This window comes from Nicotiana sylvestris, chromosome 2 (genome assembly GCF_000393655.2).
Source record: "Nicotiana sylvestris chromosome 2, ASM39365v2, whole genome shotgun sequence".
NCBI lineage: Eukaryota > Viridiplantae > Streptophyta > Magnoliopsida > Solanales > Solanaceae > Nicotiana > Nicotiana sylvestris.
Genome location: NC_091058.1, coordinates 110,497,695 through 110,518,095, shown reverse-complemented (window position 1 = coordinate 110,518,095; position 20,401 = coordinate 110,497,695). Strand labels below are relative to the sequence as shown.

General features: G+C 40.8%; 1 protein-coding gene across 1 annotated transcript; it reads left to right on the top strand.

Moving 5' to 3' along the window:
- Positions 1 to 1,205: 1,205 nt before the first annotated feature.
- On the top strand, positions 1,206 to 1,667 carry LOC138885409 (secreted RxLR effector protein 161-like). Its single transcript, XM_070166355.1, has one exon. It carries the CDS (start codon positions 1,206 to 1,208, stop codon positions 1,665 to 1,667), a length of 462 nt encoding a protein of 153 aa, XP_070022456.1.
- The last annotated feature ends 18,734 nt before the right edge of the window (positions 1,668 to 20,401 follow it).

The following is a 20,401-nucleotide window of genomic DNA, read 5'->3' as shown; positions in this document are numbered from 1 at the left end:
TTTTTGATGAATCTCATCCATCATTTGAGAAGAGTGCCGAGGAAGATCAAGATGGAGAACCCTTACTCATTCCTGGTGAAGTCATTAACATGGCAAACGAAAAGGCAGATATGATGAGTCAAGTAAAGGAGCCAAATGAAGACAATGTTGCCTCATCATCAACAGAACCAAACACTTCAATTACAACCACTGAAGCTGAAGAAAGAGTGGTTGATGCAGTTTAAGGAACTCCACTAGCACATGAGAGAAGGATAGAGGAAAATCAGGGAAACATACCTTCCTCCTCTCAGAATGAACCTCAGGTGTCCAACTGGAGACATCAAATCTCTAACCCTATAGACAACATAATCACTCCTCTAGATTCCGGAGTTCAAGCCAGGTCAAGAGCCAGAAATTCACTTGCCTTCTCAGCCTTTCTCTCCCAGATACAACCCAAAAATATCAAAGAAGCCTTGAAAGATGCAGATTGGATTATAGCCATGCAAGACGAGCTGCATCAGTTTGAGAGAAATAGTGTGTGGCACCTGGTACCTACACCCCCAGATCGAACCATTATAGGAACCAGGTGGGTATTCAGAAACAAGCTCGATGAACATGGAATTACCACAAAGAACAAGGTCAGGCTAGTGGTCCAAGTCTACAATCAGGAGGAAGGGATTGACTATTGTGAAATGTTTGCTCCAGTGGCCCGTATGGAAGCTATCAGAATTCTAATCGCTTTTGCATCTCATATGGAATTTACCTTGTTCCAAATGGATGTCAAGAGTGCATTTTTGAATGGACTCCTTAAGGAAGAAGTCTATGTGAAGCAACCCCCAGGGTTTGAATGTCATGAGCACCCTGAATATGTGTTCAAACTAGACAAAGCTCTGTACGGGCTAAAGTAGGCTACTCGAGCTTGGTATGAAAGACTGTCAAAATGCCTCTTAGAAAATGGTTTTAAGAGAGGGAAAATTGACAATACTCTTTTCTTAAGGAAACGAGGAAGGAACCTGCTAATTGTTCAGGTTTATGTTGATGATATCATTTTTGGAGCAATAGCTGACTCTCTGTGTGAAGAATTTGCAAAACTTATGGGAAGCGAATTTGAAATGAGCATGATGGGGGAATTAAACTTCTTCTTGTGTATTCAAGTAAAACAGTCCCCAAAGGGTACTTCCATTTGTCAGCAAAAATACATCAGGGAACTCTTGAAGAGGTTTGACATGGAAGCATCAAAGGTGATAGACACTCCCATTGCAACTACCACTCGACTAGATGAAACTGGATCTCCTGTGAATCAAACAATGTATAGAGGCATTATTGGGTCTCTCCTCTATCTCACTACCAGTCGACCTGATATTGTTTTCAGCGTGTGGCTGTGTGCAAGGTTTCAATTAAATCCCAAGGAATCTCACTTGAAGGCTGCCAAAAGAATACTGAGATATCTCAAAGGAACACATGACCTAGTGTTGTATTATCCATCAGGTGACCGTTTTAATCTGGTTAGGTATGCTGATGCAGACTATGCGGGTTATCTTGTGGACAGAAAAAACATCTCCGGAATGGCTCTCTTCTTAGGTTCATGTCTTATCTCTTGGGGAACAAAGAAGCAGAATTCAGTGGCTCTGTCAACAGCTGAAGCTGAATATGTAGTTGCAGCATCCTGTTGTGCTCAGCTTCTATAGATCAAGCAGCAACTGGAGGATTTTGGGGTACTCACTGAGAGTGTGTCCCTACTATATGACAACACCAGTGCACTCAACATGGCCAAGAATCCAGTTCAACATAAAAGGACAAAACATATTGATGTGAGGCACCATTTTCTGAGAGATAATGTGGAGAAAGGGTTGATATGTATGAAGTTTTGCAGCACAGAAGATCAAATTGCAGACAGTTTCACCAAGGCACTAAGTAGGGAACAATTTGAAAGAAACAGAGTAAAGCTGGGACTGTTGAAGCCAAATTAAGAACCTGATTCCTTTTTGGCTAGCTCGTATCCTTAAGAAATAACTAGCTTGAAGTGTTTTCTGGTCCTGTCTAACTCACTTCAATACCGTTGCAGGTAAACATGCATAATGAGCATAGATGTGATAGATGCAGTGCATGATTGATAAAAGAGGATTGATTCATTTCAAAAAATAAATTCAAGAACCAGGTTCTTGTACTAAAGGTTAGTAGTTCTGTGCACCATTTTAATACACATCTAAAAAGGGTACAAAATACATCTGCCATGTCATCAACTTTTCAGATCCTGCTGTCATGTCCCTTCAATTCAAAACGTTCCATCTTCCTCTGAAATATCGCAATTCTCCACGCCCAACCGCCATTTCAGAACCGATGCCTATTCCTCTCCCTTTATAATTATCCTCTCCTTTTAAAAACCCTCTCTTATACTCTTCTTAACCATAAGTCCTACTCTAGATTCACCAAAAGGGAAGTATCGTCACACTACCTCTTCCAATAGCTGAGAAAACTTCCGATCTCTCTGCGTCAGCTGTAACTAACACTGACCCATCTATGGAACCTCTCATTTTCACTGAGCCTTCGTCATCCTCTATCACTCCTATTGTTGCAGCCACACCTTCCCTAGTTTCCCAATCTATTCCCAACTCAGAAACCCTTGAAACTGTTGTTCCGTTCTCCCCATCGTCTGTTGTTCCCACCAGTCAAACCCTAGGTGGAGAACAAGGTCAAAATACTGAGTTCACCGAGGGTTCTACCATCGTTGCCACCGATTCCATAGTTGTGGAAGCATAGGTTGAAGAATAGAAAGATGTTGTAACTGTGTTTGTAGTATCCGCTGATGGGGTATTGCATGAAATTACTTCCCAGAAAAATGAGACACACAGTGTGGAGGAAGAAGGGGCCATTGTGGCTGTTGAAGGGGATGTAGTAGCAGATACTATTGGGTATCACATGAGGAACCTGATCCCTCTCCGGAGGACCCAAGTCAGGGCCCTCATCCCCAGGACAGTGATGTTCCTACATTCGATGTTGTGCCCCTGGAAATTCAAGCACCTGAATTTGATCTAGTGATGAAGAAGACCTAGACAATGTGGCTCTTGACGCATTCATTAGTAAGCGAAGGGCTGTGTCCACCCCTGACTCTGAAATCAAACGACCTACTACCAGGCTTCAAGTTAAAGTGGCTTACGACTCTGCTCTTCAAAAGAGCAAGAAGAGTAGTAAGAAGAAAGTTGGTGAAGGATGGTGTACCTGTATGTGATGAGGTTATCCCTGTAGTCGAGGTCGAAGAAGGAACTCCAAAGGAACCCGGTTCACTTGTTAGGTGGTCATCGAAAAAGCCAGAGCCTGTTTCAATGGAGAAATGGTCAACATCTAAGTCCAAGATAAATGAGGTAGTGAGTGATGAGGATGTACTAATCAAGTCCAAGGGAAAAGGCAAAGTCAGTGGAGAAAAGCTTAGGAAACGCAAGTCTAAAACTATTGAAGAACCTAGTTCTGTAAAGAAAATGAGAAGTGAAAGTCAGCCTTGGCTCTGAGTGCCTGAGTCATCAAAAAGTTCTACTGGGTCGTACGTTTGACCCAACAATCTCTAAGATGGCCGGAATGCGCCAAATTCTAGGAATGGTCGAGTTTCAACAATAGGTGCATCTATTTTACATTGATGCATCTAAGGTGTATGAGGAGGAGGTAAAAAGTTTCTTCGCTAGTCTCTTTCCAGTTGATACTGACCATGTTTGTGCTTTGGTCAATGGGATGGACTTCGTTTTTGATGTAAAATTGCTTGAAGAGATTTTAAAAGTTCCTATAGTTGGGGTGTCGAGTGTACAAGATGTTTGTCAGTATAACTTCAGAAATGCAGTGGTGAAAGACAATGCTAATCAGAAAGGGGACCAAATCCATAAGAAAGCACTACTCCTGGTTTACCAGCTGCTGTTTGAATTGGTTTACAAGGTCCTATTGCCTCGAGCTGAAAGGAGGTCAGTGACTTCTAAGTCCGACCTATTCCTAATGGAGCAACTGGATCATGTGAGTCTGTCTACTAAGATAGAATACATGCAAAAGGTTGCCACCTTCAAGGACGGTAATCATGGCCTTCCCTATGGATTCTTGCTTACTCTAGTGTTCAAATTCTTTAAAGTTCCACTGGGAATAGGTAAAGTGGGGACTCGAAAGCAGACCTTCTCATAGACAACTCTGAAAGAGTGCGAGTGTGTGGAAAAGTATGAGAGAGTAAGAAGTACATCAACCGTATCTCAGCTTATCAATTCCCAGACTAGTGCAGCTAAGGAAATTCGTCGGTTGAAGGCCAGGAATGCTATCCTGGAAGGTCAGCAAGCCCGAGGGGTTCCCATGTCGAATGATGAAGTGGCTCGTTTGACACAGGAGAATGCCGATCTCAGGGCACAAGTTGAGAACCTGAAGGTAGAACTACTCAATGAGCAAAAGTCGGGAAATGCCCGAATAGACCTCGTTCTCTAGACACTTGCTGCAGCTACCAATCCTTTTACTCCTAGTGCCCCCTAAGAACCCCTTCATTGACCAGTTTTTTAGATATGTTTCTTCAGTTTTTGTTTCTTTGTTGATGTTTGGTGGATGTTTTTGTTTTATTTTTTGATGGTTGGGATGTACTACTACTGCTCCTGTTAACAAGTCCAATGTTGCCTCTTCCTTTTTCAAATGGCAGAGGCATATTAAATTGTTATTAATATAAATCCTCTTTTTATTATGTCCAGTACTCTCTTTTAGTGTTCTATTCTCTATCATGATTGTGTGTATATATGTGGCATGAGTTAGCTTAGCTAGACTTCTTTGTGCTGTTGTTCTTTTTAATGATGCTAAAAGGGGGTAAATAAGACTCATGGGGAAACACATTAGGGAACTGGTTCTTACTGCTCTGATCATGTAAACTTTTGTTACAATAAGGCATAGTCTCAGGGGGAACTCTCTGTGTTCCCTAATACTTTAAAACTGTAAATGCTAAGTTTGTCATCATCAAAAAGGGAAATTGATAGATCTTAAATACTCCAGCCTTATGTTTTGATGATCTAACAAACTTACTGTTAAGAACCAGATAGTGAACCTGACCTACTTGGACTGCTGCAAGTTTTAATGGTTCCAACTAAAGGTGAACTGCTATAACTTCAGGAGCTAGGAACCAACATAAGGACCTGATGCTCTTGTGGTTTCCTCATAGCAGTACAAAGTCAATTGGACACAGCTGGAAATGAAGTGACTGACGGCACTATTTTTGCCGCACTGCACTGCACTGTCCCGCCCACTCATTATCTAACCAAACAAAGTACTCACATCAATTCAAGTGATGTGATCAAGATGTACCCATAATGAGCTTTATAAAAAACATCACTGGAAGGTTTCTATTTCTCATTCAAGCTTCTTGCAAAAACAAAGAAATCAATCCTCATAAGCTTGAAGAACAAGGTTAAACGCAACTACGGACCAGTTCCTAAAAGATAGATTGTTGTTGTCCTAGTTGAGTTGTAACCTTGTCATTGTACTTATTGTATCCCCTAAACTGCTTACCTAGAAGAATTTTGATTAGGAATCCTCTTGAAAATCCGTAAACTCCTTGAGTTTATGTCGTGACTAGATTTAGTTATAAGGAAAAGTCTTTGTAATTATAGAGTTACAAAGTGGCTTGTGGTGAGAGCATCACAAGTTAGAAAAAGCCTTTGTAACTAGGATAGTCACAAAGTGGCTTGTGGTAAGAGTACCACAAGTTAGTTGAGTAAATCCTTTGCAATAAGAAGTATTGTAAAGTGGCTTATAATAGGTAGATTTCAAGTTTAAAAGCCTACAGGTGTAGGTCGTGGTTTTTTGATCCCCTTGTGTGGGATTTTTCCACATAAAAATCCGCTGCATTATTTACATACTATTTTCTTAGCATTCTCAGTAGAATCTTGTAGAGGACCAGGTACTCTACGGTTTGGTGGACCCGTACAAACTAACAATAAGGGAGCCTTTTTGTCATTTTCTCTAACAAAATGTCTTGAGTAATTGTACTTTTAGATTTTCTTTTTTGCTTGCAACACATTTTCCTTTAGGGAAATATTTATGAGGCCAAACAAAAAAGGGAAAGAAAGAAAGGAACCTCATATACCATTATCTAGTACTCTTATAATACTAGTTCTAATTAAAATCTTGTTTACCCGTAAAATGGTACAGTTGAATTTGTACGTGATTTCTAGACAAGTGAATTAATTCGATCCTGAAATAATAAAAAAATTGAAGAAATATGCAATATTTAGCCTTGAAATGAAGATAAAATAGCAGAAATAATGATTCCGAGAGCAAGGCCTCCGGACACAACAACGATAAAATCAAGGAATAAAAAGGTAAAAATATATAGAGCTTTGGATTGATTACAACATAAGTTTGCCAGAAAATTCGTGTTCTTACAATGATAACAACGCTCACTATTTATAGCTGCACCTAGGGAACAAGATCCTAGGATCATTCCCTTCTTTAATGTCAATTATGAGGGCCATTGAAGAAGGTATAACGGTAAGCATAAATGACAAATTCTCTGTAAAGGGTAGTGCACTAAATGCTATGGAATATTCTCCATTGAATGCTACCGGGAGGAGGGTATTTATTGCATCTTCACGAGTGTTATTCTTTTTGGTGGCAAGCAAAACTGTTTCCTTCGGTGCTACCTATCCTCTATTTTTGGCTCCACGTGTCACTCTCTCATGCGACCACTTGGCATAGCTGTTTTGTCCTACACAGATAGTCCCCCTGTTTCCGGTGACATAACTTTGTGTCACCGGGAAGTTGGTAGAAACATTATTTTTAGAAGGAATTACTCGGATACCCTTTGAAAAGCTTCTGACGGTTGATTAGACACACGTCTCTCCACATTTAATGTCCCGAACACGCGTCATCCCACGATGCAGTATAACTTTTGCCGGTTATCAAGATAATTATAACCATGAACTTAGCCGCCTAAACCTTTACTTATATGTATCAACCTCCTTCATTCATGCCCCATAATTCTCAAAACTCTCTCAAACTCCCTTCATTCAACTGTTATTTTGTTCTTCAACTTTTCTTTAACTCTCTTCAAAAAATAAATTTCCTTCTTCCATAACATACAATGGCTTCTTCTTCAAAAAAATACCAGTTCTTCAAAGAACAAAAACAAAACTGAGGACGCCGTACCTCCAACTGTGAGCACCATCATCCCTATAAGTCTTGTCACAAAAAAGACTTCGAAGAGAAATTTCCTTCTATTAGCTCTCATACATGGGCCTTTAGCAGATATCCTTCTTCCATCCATCCTTCCAGCATTCTTGCTGTGAAGGAATATTAATGTTGCCAGGATTTAGACATTATCGCTTCTGATCTGGCGAAGCGAGTCAAGAAGGGTTTTACCTACTTCTATATGTATCCCTTCACTTTGGGGACTTTTTCTCTGAGTGGAGAGTTTGATTCCATTATTGAGGAGTTTTTCCTTCGCTATCAAGTGTGTTTGGCACAGGTGAGTCCCTCCGTGTGGAGGACAATTGCTTGTCTTCGGCGCTTGTGCCAGGAAACGAGAGATGAGCTAACTTTAGCTCATGTGATGAACCTTTATTCCCCAAGATATTCCGTGGGGGATGATCAACTTTAGCAAGTGGGGCCATCATGCATTGTTGTCTAGCACGGATGATGATAACGTGGGTGGATGGAATAGTTTGTTTCAATTGCCACAAGTGACATCATCCTGGCCTCGACTCCTTCCTTCCCGAAATAGCGGAACCGTACTCGTAAGTATAAAATATGTTTCTTTCCTTGTTAAAGATCCTTTCCTCATCATTATTAACTTTTCTTTCTTGACCCGCCTCAGCGACTCGGTGGGTTCCCTTAGGGTTGAGGGCTTAGACTGACGGGTTCAAAAAATTTTGGACATTACTACGCATGAAACCCGCTCATGGAAAGAAATGTCCCTGAAGTATGATTGGAAGGCCAAAAATTATGGTAAGTTTAACTCATCATGTCTTTACCTTTTCTTATGAGAAAATTATCTAATTCTTCTCTCCTATTGAATATAGGTCTACTCTAGGGCTCGGTTGTCGTCCCCGAGGAGGACATTTTGGCTGATCCTACTGATGTGGCGATGTTGTTGCACAAAGGTTTTTCATAGGCAGGCATCTCCGGGCCTGCTTTTTTGTGCAAGTGCTTCTTCTCGGAGTCCTCGGCCGGAGAACAAGCAACCAAAAACAAGGTGTTCCTCCGCGACCGCGGGAAAGAATAAGAGGGCGAAGAATGTTTCATCCGAGTTATCTCTAGAAGTCATGGTGACGAGCCCTCTGCTCGGGCCGACCATTGACACCATGGTGATTGACTATGATAAGGATGCTAGCGAGGTTGCAGCTTCTTTTCATAGAAGACGACGATCTTCCTTAACTCAACAGACCGCTTAATCTGTTGAGTTAGTTACACCAACCAAGGACGATGTCTCGGCGCTCTGTGGGGGGAGTATGAAATGGTAAAAAATGCTAACTCACGCTTCTAGATCCCAGTCGCTGCTCCCGGTACTTTGGTGCTGAGTACCGGGTCCTTTCCATCTTCGGTTGAGGAGCAACCAACAACCAACAATGCATTTGTTGCAACTGCTCCTGACCCTTCATCACCATCTTCTTCATCTCCATCTTCACCAGTACCAGCAACTGCTACATCATCTCCACCTTCACAACCTCTTCTTCCAGTAACTGCTACATCATCTCCATCGACCGTATCTACTGGAAAAGAGGGCCTTCCTCTCCCTTAGTTCCCAGTTCATAGGAATTTGGGGCAAAACTATGCTCCCCCCTCAGAAGATTCGCAAAGGAGGAGGCGTGTTACTCTCTCGGTCTCTACTAGATGCAATTTTCTATCCTGGCCAATGGAACTTGCTAACTAACTGAAGCCTTTGACTTTGGAAAAAGACTAGGAAAAGATACTGGCTCTCACAAGAGAGTGGTTGTTGAATAATGCTATGCACAACGCTGCAGCGGTGCATTCTTCAATTCTTTTGTCATTTCTGTTGTTTTTGACAAAAAATATCCTAAGTTTGTCTTTCTTGTTTTGGTTGAACGGAGAAAAATGCTGCTCGCCTATCAGAATTGGAAGCCAAAGCTGCTGAGGCCGTTGTGTTGGAGACTCGTTTGCATCTAAGCGAGCAAGAAGTGGAAACCCTTAGCAGGAGATTGCTGAGAGTTCAATTTGTAGAGGTCAAGGCCCAATGGGCTGAAGTCCTTAGTTCTGTTCTTGCTGCAATAGATCGCGAGGCTGCCTCTGCTGAAAGATTTACTTACTTAGAGGTGACCTTGAACTCTAAAGCTGAAGAGCTTGCTGCTGCGAGGGTGAAACATGACCAATTGGAGGATAGGTACAGGAAGACTATTGACCATAATTGGATTTTTAGCTCAACTGTCCGTGACATCAATGTTAGCCTCAATCCGTTCGATCCGCCCGGGAAAACCTTTCTGCTGAGGTTACCCAACTCAAAGAAGAACTTATGCGCCGAGTGGCTTCCCTCGTTGTTAAGAAGACTTACGTTATGTACAACATAAGGAGAAAACTTTTGGAAGAGGCTAAAGCGGGTATCAGTGACTTTGATACTGAAATTGCTAAGGCCCTTGAGCTTGAGTCAGTTGCTAAAAGGGATCTCCCGGCAAGGCCGACACTTCGGGTTCTTCCAATCCCGATTCGAAAACTTCTAGAACTGAAAAGGAAACGAAAAGGCGAAGATGCTGAAGGCCAAACTGATGGGGGCCAAGATGTTGAGCCATCGACGGATCTCCCCATTTCTGGGGTCGCGGACACTTCTCTTCATTCGGGTTCCGGAGATGCAGCAGTTTAGATTTTCCTTTCTTTTTCCAACTTTGTGTCTGTGTCACTTCAGCACGTTTATTATGAATAAAGACATCTTTTGTTCAAGTATTGCATGAGTCTTTCTTTCGTTTAAACATTTATGCAAGTTTTAATCTTTGCATCCTTTTTTGCGTAAGTGTTCTGAGCAAGTTTTACTGTTTGCGTCTTATTATGTAAGGCCTTGGGTGTATTTTCTCCCAAAAGCATTTTTATTTCGGGAACAAGTTCTTACGAAATCAACCCTTTTATCATGAGTGTTTTTATAAGAGAGGGCCCTCTTATGTTTACGGTGTTCTTGAAGAAGACGTCTCTTGTTCATTACATCACTAACATTTGAAGTACTTGTTTAACTTTCAAATGATAAAATCAATTCATCGGTCAGACAAGAAACAATATGGAAAATAAAAGGACTTTACTTTATTCCTTCCCTTTTCAAAAAGTACATAAGCATTCGTTATGCTAAAATGAAATTGTCATTTCTTATGGCTAACTTGTATAACTTGTTTCTACGGGGCTGGCTGCGCAATCCCCGGTCTTGATGATACAACTATGTTCCTGGTTTTTGTGCTCCATTTGTCGTGGCAGTCATTGTTGTCGTATCCTTATATCATTTCCCCCAGTGTTCAAATGCGAAGAATGCAAATTGGAACACTGAAAGTTTTGCACCTTCGAGGACCCCACTAGTGAATTACTAGACAATCTTCAGCTCGGTAACAAACTTCGCTTCCCCTTAAGAATTAATGCTATTGAGCAAAGAACTATCTAACAATCCTATAGTGATTTGCACTCGTGAAGGGTCGGATAACCTTTACTCGATAACAAACTAACTTTTCCGGTGGGAATTTTGCTATCGAGCCAAAGATTATCTAACCGCTCCGGAGTGCTTCTTCTATCATGCCGCAACTTGGGAAGGTGTGGCTGGTACCCGGTACTGTACTGGCCCGAGCGAACCGCTCTATAACTCATTTTTTCTCTCTGTAACTATAACGGGCCAACATAGCCACAACTTGAAATGTATAACTATGAGTGGGAAACACTGTAACCATCTTTCTTAAAACATGAATACATAAGGCCTCTGACATACTGTACAAAATGAACCTTTGTCTACAAAGCCTCTAAGAGTATTTGATATCAAATGGGACAGGGTACCGGCCTACCTATAAATCTGTAGCAAAACTCTGACACGATGACTTATAGACTCAGTTGTACTCCAACTGAGGTGGGGTCTTACCGATCGTTCGCTGAATACTAACCTCGTCTACTATGAGGGCTTGTCAAACTGATTATCTATACCTGCAGGCATGAATGCAACATCCCCAACAAAAGGACGTCAATATGAATAATGTACTGAGTATGTAAGGCAGAACGAAAACATAACCATAAGTCAATATTAATTAAAGACATATAAGAATCAACCTAAATCTCTGTATATGTATATTTATTATACTTATATATATATATATATATATATATATATATATATATATATATATATATATATATATATATATATAATGCTTCTCTTTGAGACTATTATCCATATCGTTTGATGCATGACTGCCCAACTGATCAGTGGTAACTGCCCGATCGACCGTCGCACGGTGGTAAATGTATGACTGCCCAACTGGTGGTAACTGCCCTACCAGTCATAGCTCGATGGTAAATGCATGACTGCCCAACTGGCCGTAGCTCGGTGGTAAATGAATGACTGTCCAACCGGCCATAGCACGGTGGTAAATGCATGACTGCCCAACCGGCCGTAACACGATGGTAAATGCATGAAGATGCATGTATCACTATATTATGAGCATTAACATCTTTATTAAATACCTCAATAGAGATTTAGGAACATACTTAGACATCACTTTACATGAATAAATAACATAGATATCCTTAACTTTTAAGAGTAGAACCATTTATGGAATAACATTACGTTTACGTTTCGTTACTTGGATCATACCAAAAGAAAGAAGGATTAACCTTAAAATACCTTACTTGAGGAATTTATCAAAGACTTTTACTTGAGCTTGCCAAGAACAACTTTTGCTCCTTCTAAATCTTTGAACAAGAACTAAGCACTTCTTTTGATCATGGCATATTTCATGTTGCTGGACATATGGAGTATCACGGATGTATGTTTTTGTTATGTTTCTAAAGTAAGAGACTCCCTATTAATAGAAAGAAAGATTTCAAGCTTCTTTCTATATCATAAGAAGTATATCATGAAGGCTTAAAGGCTTGCATTGTCACGTGTAAATAAGACATACCAAGTGCTATGACTCATGTGCACTTTGGTACCACCCTTGGCCAACTTTATGCCATGTGGAAGCCCATAAATTCCCCTAAAATGCCACCTAATCCCATAAACCAAAGAGTCACCATTTGTCTTGATCAAGACCCATACTTGCTGCCACGTAAATGCTTATCCACCCCACTTATTTGTTGACTAAGCAACCAAAACTCCCTAATCTTGCCACCTAGCTCCAAGACTTGCCTAGTCAATATTGAATTCCCTACTTGCTGCCACCTCAATCCTTATAAAGTTGATTAGTCATGAGTCCCCCTTATCCTTATGATTCCATGTGGATTCATACAAATGACACTTATCCACTTATAACTAATTCCATATTCCATGACTTTATACCAACATTTAACCAATTATTCACACAATGATTTCTAGGTCTCGCTTCACTTAAATACCAATATATTTTATATACCTTACTATCATGCTCATGTAGTATAGCACTAGTTCATAAATACGGGGTATTATAGCTTGGACCGTATTTTATCCCAAAATATCAAACATCAAGAAACTCGCTTTCTTCAATTTGTTTACCCTCTGACCTTCACAACACTTACTTATCACTTGTTTGAAATAACATAAATACTTATAACCTAAAAAATAATCTTGTCCTTGAACTTATGTCAATTATCTTATGACAAATCCAACATAGAAAAGTACAGGATGTAACATCTTCGCTTGTGTGCCTTGCTATTAAAGGTCTTATTGCTACTATTGAAGCTTTCTTAGTAGTATGCTTTTTGTTGCTGCCTTGTTAAAAACCTTGCCGAAAAAACTCATTGGACGAAGAGAAAAAGAGTACAACACATACTTTCAATACAGGTGATATTTTTCAGTAATAATATCTTTTGAGGTGTGCCACATTCTAGTTGCTTGTCAACTTTTCTCCATCCTGATTCTCCAACTAATATGAACCTTTTCCGGTGACAGCTGAAACCCGGTAGGGTCCTTACCAGGTTGGACCTAACTTCCCTGCATTGAGTTCCTGGGTGTTTTGAGTTACTTTCCTTAGAATCAAGTCTCCCACTTTAAAGTAATGGAAGTTGGCTCTTTGATTATAATATCTTTTCATTCTCTACTTCTGGACTGCCATTATTATATGTGCCAAGTCCCTTCGCTCATCGAGTAGCTCCAAGCTGACTGACATCGCTTCGTTGTTCGTCTCTTCGCTCGCCTGAAAATATCTCAAGGTAGGTTCTCCTACTTCCATGGGGATTAAGGCTTCTGCTCCATACATGAGGGAAAAAGGGGTTTCTCCTATGCTTGATTTGGCCGTTGTTTGGTATGCCCATAACACTCCAGGTAGCTCCTCAGGCCATTTACCTTTAGTCGCTTCCAACCTTTTCTTGAGATTTTGTATAATCACTTTGTTTTGTCGATTCCTTCTAGCCTTCGCGCTCAGATGATAGGGTGAAGATGTGATTCTCTTGATTTTCAGATGTTCAAGGAAATTTGAGATCTTTGCACCTATAAATTATGGCCCATTATCGCAGGCTATTTCTTTTGGTATTCCAAATATGCAAATTGTTTTTCCCCATAAGAAATCCACCACTTCACGCTCACTGATTTTCTGATAAGGATCTGCTTCAACTCATTTAGAAAAATAGTCAGTTAAAATTAAAAGGAACCTTACCTTCCCTGGGGCCGGCGGTAGTGGTCTGACGATATTCATTCCCCACTTCATGAATAGCCATGGAAACAGAACTGAATGTAATGGTTTGCTGGTTGATGTACCAACGGTGCGTAGCGTCGGCACTTATCGCATTTTTGCACAAAGGCTTTGGCGTCTTGTTCAATTCGGGGCCAATAATATCCCGCCAATACCATTTTAGTACTAAGGAATATGTGCCCGTATGATTTCCACATATCCTTTAGTGGACCTCTCGCAAACAATTTAGCTTCAACGCTCTCAAACAATGAGCCAGCGAGCCTTGAAAAGATTTCCTTTACAATTGGCCTCCTTTAAAGCTATATCGTGCTGCTATGGCGCGCAGCACCCGGTATGCCTTAGAGTCTTCGGGCAACTTCCCATATGCGATATAATTGATGATCTCATTCCTCTAGTCCCAGAACAAATTAGTCGTATTTACCTCAACATAGCTTTCTATGTACAAGACCGAGTGCATGAGTTGTACTACCATCTTGGAATTTGATCCCTCCTTTTTGTTGATGAACCGAGATTAGCCAGTGTATCTGTTTCTGCATTTTCTTCCCTCGGGATATGAATAATTGAGTACTCCCAAAATCGAGCTAGCAGAACCTGGATCTTCACTACATATTGTTGCATGCACTCCTCTTTGGTTTCAAACATCTCGTAAACCTAATTTACCGCCAGGTAGGAATCAACTCTGATTTTATGACCTCGACATCTAGTCCCCAGGCCAGTTTGAGTCCTACAATCAAATCTTCATACTCTACTTCATTGTTAGTTAAAGGGACCGTTCTGATGGCTTGCTTTAAGGTTTCTCCCTATGGCGTGGTTAATACTATGCCAAACTCGGACCCCTTTATGTTAGAAGTTCCATCCGTAAATAAGGTCCAAACTCCTGATATCGATTCTGACACCATCACTACTTCTTTGGTTGCTAAAGGCAGCAATATCGGATTGAAATCGGCCACAAAGTCGGCCAAAACTTGTGACTTAATCGCAGTTCTTAGTTTATATTCTATATTGAATTCACTCATTTAGACGTCCCATTTTGCCAATCTACCTGAGAGTTTGGGTTTGTGAAGGATGTTCCACAGGGGAAAGGTGGTTACCACAACTATCGGGTGACATTCGAAGTAAGGCCTCAGCTTCCGAGCGACGACTATGAGAGATAAGGCTAGCTTATCCAAATGTGGGTAGTGAGTTTCTGCTCCCGTTAAAATTCTGCTAACGTAATATATGGGAGATTGCGTACCTTCATCCTCACGGACTAGAACTACACTTACTACTATTTCTGAGACTGTGAGGTAGACCAACAGTGTTTCACCTTCCTTTGGTTTTGATAGTAACGGAGGGCTTGACAAGTACCTTTTCAAATCTCTCAAAGCTTGCTGGCATTCCGGGGTCCATTCAATTTGTTTTTCTTGTTGATCAGCATGAAGAAACCGCGACATTTTGATCGGGTCCAAGCCTACACTACAATTGAGTAGAGAGGATGGTTGATGTAATTTTAACCCAACTAGGTCGGGATCTAAACCACAGGGAGTTAATAATTGGAATTAGGTTTATATCTAAGCTAGATGCGGGTTTTGAATCTAATTACACTTCCATAAATGTTTGGTTTGATTTCTACTTTTACTTCTATTCTATTGCATGTAATAAAACTAAGTACAATGTTTTTATTGTTGATTTTCAAGGGTTTAAAGGGACTAAAATAGTGACTTCCACCTAGGTGGATATCTAACAGGTAACAAGAATCTAGGACAATCGTGTGATTAATTGAAGTTTTAATATAGCTATCACACCCGGGTACTCACTCTATATCTCTCGGTAGTTTGAGTGATTTTGCCCAATTTGGCTTTCTCAAGTCCAAATGAGTATTCATGCAATTCAAGTGATTTTAGCTCAAGTCGGGTATTACTATCTCTAGGTTTAACCCTTTAATTGGGACTATCAATTTCTTGATTTCACCCAATTCCTTGTTAGCCTAGCTTTCCTAGAATTAGTCCCTCTTTCTCAAGTAGAGACTAAGTCATAAAGGCATGAATCAGTATTTACAACCACTAACTCTATAGTTCTAACAAGAACTAGGCTAAATATCACTAACCCATATACATTCAAGCCCTAAAATTCAATACCCATCAAATACTCACACTAGGGTTGGGTCACAACCCTAGCTATGGGTTTAGCTACTCATGAAAATAACAGAAATCAAAGATAAAAAGAAGATGAAATTCATATTACTAGATTAAAAGATGAAAATCTAATGTTAAAAGATGAATCTAGTACAAAATTTCCAAAAGCAGTAAAGTCAGCCATCTCAGGTGCTCCTCTAATACATCACTTTACCTAAAAATGATAAAAAGATCTATTTATACTAAGCTGAAATTTTCGGACAAAAATACCCCTGCGGAGGTTTCGCGGCCACGTAATTCTGACCGCGGCCGTACTCTTGCTTTCGCGGCCGCGTAATTCTTATCGCGGTCTGTGCTTTTAACTTCTGGATCTGGGTTGAGCATGGTTTCACGGACTGCATAATTTTCATAATGGTCGCATAGGAGAATTTCGTGGTCGCGTAATTATAATGCAGACCGCACTTCTTATTTTAGCTTGAAATGTGAACTCTCTGAACCTCAGCAACCGTAGTCCGCGCAAATCCAATCATGGTTGCACAGGTACTTTCGTGGCTGCACTTTTCGGACGTGGTCCACGTTCGTGTTGTAGCCTAAAAATCCGTCTCTCAGATTCTTCATTTAGTGGACCTCGATATAGTGTTCGCGGCCGCACAATCTTGGCGCGATCCGCGTTTCTCATCTGTTGGCACAGTTTTGGTTTTTGTTCAAGTTTTGACTCCTTTATGAGTTGAATATGGCTCCTTTGGCTCATTTTTAACAATCCATGCAAGCAAGCATATTAAGTTAGTTTCTGGAAATATCTTCACGCATTTTTGGCCCAAAACACAAGTAAAAGAGAGCAAATAATCGGCTAAAATCCCCACTTATCAACTCCCCCAAACTTAAGCTTTTGCTTGTCCTCAAACAAATAAGGTAGTTCCCACCTCCACAAGAAAAAAAGAAAAGGATATTTCAGCTGGCCTAAGGTGACTCCATCAAGCATCAATTCGGACTAACAATTACCCTCAACATAAATGAATTATCAACAACACAAAAACCTTTTGAGTACCATAGTTCTAATGCGACACTAGAGCATCAAGAGTTGACTTAATTCATCAAGGAAGCTCGCTCTATTACGTAGGTCATTGTGGAACCCAAACTCCTCTTCCTCTACTCTCCATAAGCAAATCTCACTTTAGATTGTAGCACTCAAAACAAGGATTATGAAGAAGTACACACATCTCTCTCAAAGGAATGTCATAAGTCCGACTCTAAATACCATAAGCTTGACCTTTATGTAAATCACCACTAATGTAAGCTCACTCAACTCGAAATTCTATAGGGTTTTTGGGGGAATGTAATGAAGGCTTTGGATCAAGGTAGGACTTATTGGTATATGATGGTTTCATCTTTCCTTAAGCACTCCATTTTCTCATTTCGGCTCATACTTTTTTGACTCTTTCAGTCATTCTCTTCTTCCTTAGGGGAACTAGAGAGACACATTGTCACTCTTTTTTGCTCATGACAATCATTTTTCTCCTTTTATAATCATTCCATGTCTTTCATCATTGCTTTCTTTGAATCTCTTCACTTTTCTATCTTATTCACTTTCTTTTTGACATATTTTGTTTTGGCTTTTCTTTCTTTTCTTTTCTTTTCTTTTTTTCCTTCCCTTTTCTTCATTTCTTTTTTTTCTTTGTACCTTTTATCACTTTCGCATTCCTCGTCTCTCCCCCAAACTTATGCTTTTGCTACTTGTCTATCAAGAATGCCAAGGAAAGATCGGGTAACAAAAGAGGGTCATCATAAAAAGGATAAAGGCTTGTAACGTGGTTATTGAAAGAAAAAGGGCTTCGGCTCAAAGGGGTTGACTAGGGATATCATATTGGTAGGCTATGGAAGCTTTCAAGTTTCAAATTGGACCAGGGAGAGCCTACAATCATTTCTTAAGTTGAGCTATACTTAGAATTTTGCCTAGACAAACATTTAGGGAAAGTTCTAGACTTATTGGCACAGAACTTGGACTTGCAATTCAATACCTCACCTCGCAAGTTGTTGGATTGTTAAAGATAATAGAGTCGATGGACCACAACAACCCTAGCTAAGATTGAACATCACAAATGGCTCAAAGAAACAACTCGATGATTGTTTTAGTCAACTCAAGAGTCTAAAGGTCACAACTAGAGCTATTCTTTGTCAATCAACTTGTCTCTAACCATTAGGTCGAAGGTAAATGTGTTAGTACCAAGTGAATTCTGCTTGAGATACTTTTATTCATTACTACTACATATCAAAGCAAAAAGAATACGGACTCAATTCCTTAAGAAGGTTGTCACGCCATCTATCGTTGGGAATAGCCACCCGGTTCACACAACATCCACCTTTGGAAAGAGTTGTGGCATTAAGAAAACCAAAGGCTTATTGATCACGTAAAATGTAAAAAGAAGCTACTAAAGGAAATAAAAATCTAAGCTATTAAGGAGAAATACGTAAGAAGTTATGAAGTAACTACGGAAAGTAAAATGAATATCTACAATAATGGAGTAAAACAAATATAGACCAAAGGGAAATGAATATATATACATCGAATGGTAGAGTTATATACATACCAAAAGTAAAAATAACGATCAATAAAAATAAAAAAATAGTATCATAGTTATTACATGCCAATGTCATTAAAAAATAGTATCATAGTTATTACATGCCAATGTCATCAAATCATCACCAAATCAAAATGGACCCCCCTCCCCAAATAAAAGATATCATTGTCCTTAATGTTAATATCAAAATAAGATCGGGGAAAGGATTATAGAGTAAAGAAAACTCCCTATGTGGTCTCTGTCTGCATCGAGTCAGGCACATGAGTGGGGTCCTCGGACTACATAGGATCATCAGCTCCCTTCGGATCCTCTTACTGGCTCTCCACATCCTCTAACTGGGGGACCACGGGGTTGCGGAGCATCTGGATCATCTCCTCAGCAATATGCGTAGTGGCAGCCAGCTCCTCAAACTGGCCAGTTGCTGCATCTGGTGCCTCATGCTCTGCTGCCTATGCTGTTGGGGCTTGCTTCTCCATGAGCAAGTCCAGTAGGATGTCTCCAGCATATGTAAACTTCTCTACCTCCTTATTTAGCAGCTCCATTGACTCCTTTGAGGCCTAAGTCTTCTTCATCTTCTTCACTTGCTTGCCCAGATCCTTGAGAACCTTTCCATGTGTATCCAAAGTCTCTAGGATCTTCTTATGGTTGTCTAAAAGCTTCTTCTAGTTGTCTAGAAGCTCCTTCAATAAATCCTCCACTGACGGAGGTACCTAAAGCTGTGCTAGGCTAACTGTGATGCTACTGCACTGGATAAGACAAATAGCTTTGATGTAGCTGCCTGCATCCAGTTGTTGATGCTAGATAATCCCTGAGAAACCCGCAGTGCAGTCAGAGGGTAAGTGGAAGATGAAGGCATAGATAATGGCACGGTGATGGATGGTCCAAATTAAGGAGGAGGCATGGCAGCTGAAGATCCCTCTGCTGTGGAAGGCTCTGACCCGGTGGCCACTACCCTTGGCTCTTCAGACTGGCCAGTGGAGGCAGTGGCTTTACCCTTTGCTTTAGGGTTGTTCGGTCTTTGGAGGCTATAATAGGAGAAAGGCTTTTTAGGCCTCACCTTTGTGTCATAGTGCATCTTCTCGACCCCTTGGTCCTCGAGATACATGGTGATGAAGTTGGGGTAGGGATATGATCTTTCTTCTTTTCCAACTGCCTTAGAGATGTGATAGGACATGAGGTTCCCACATTGATTGGATACCCCGCCATGATGGAAGCTATCAAGATCGCCTGGGAGAGTGGCACGACATTATCATGCTGGCACGGGTCCAGCCGGCTACACACAAATGTGGACCACCCTTTGGCTTCAAAGCTGAGGGTGTTTTTGGCTATTGGGACTCCAGCTGCGAGCCATACCGGTGTCATCCCTAGAATGGCTAATATCTCTGCCTGCCATGGAAGGGCTGCTTCATCTAGGGCCATCTTCTCCGAGTATTGCACGGCTTCCACAACCTCAAAACCGCCATAGTTGTTCAAAGTATGGCCATCAAACCTGATCTTCAAGTTCTGGACCTTTGTCACAGTGATGCCCTTTTTGATGTGGGCAACATTTGCGTAGAACGCTTTGACAAGGTACTCATTTGTATCCTCCACTTTGCTGGTGAAGTACTTCCACCCTTTTCTCTCCTCAAATTGTTTATTGACATCTGGATTATGGGGAAAGAGGTTTCTCTCTATGAACTGACGCTCAAGGGTGAGCGACCTTTGGGGCCACCATTCCCGGAATGTCAAATATGCTTTCTCATTCACGAATCTATCAGCCCACACCTTGGGCTTTCTTGACCTGGCTAACCCCTCCAAATTGGTATCTCCCCCTTTCCCGTCATCCGGGACCTCGTCATCATCATCAATATTAATAGGGGCAGCTGTTGAGGCTGATGTTGTAGCAGGTAGGGAAGATGTTTCCGAAGCCTCGCTACCTCCCCCCGAGCCATCA

Bases quoted from the DNA above. Each gene is read 5' to 3' on its own strand.
- LOC138885409 (XM_070166355.1), top strand. From the start codon at position 1,206: ATGGAAGCATCAAAGGTGATAGACACTCCCATTGCAACTACCACTCGA.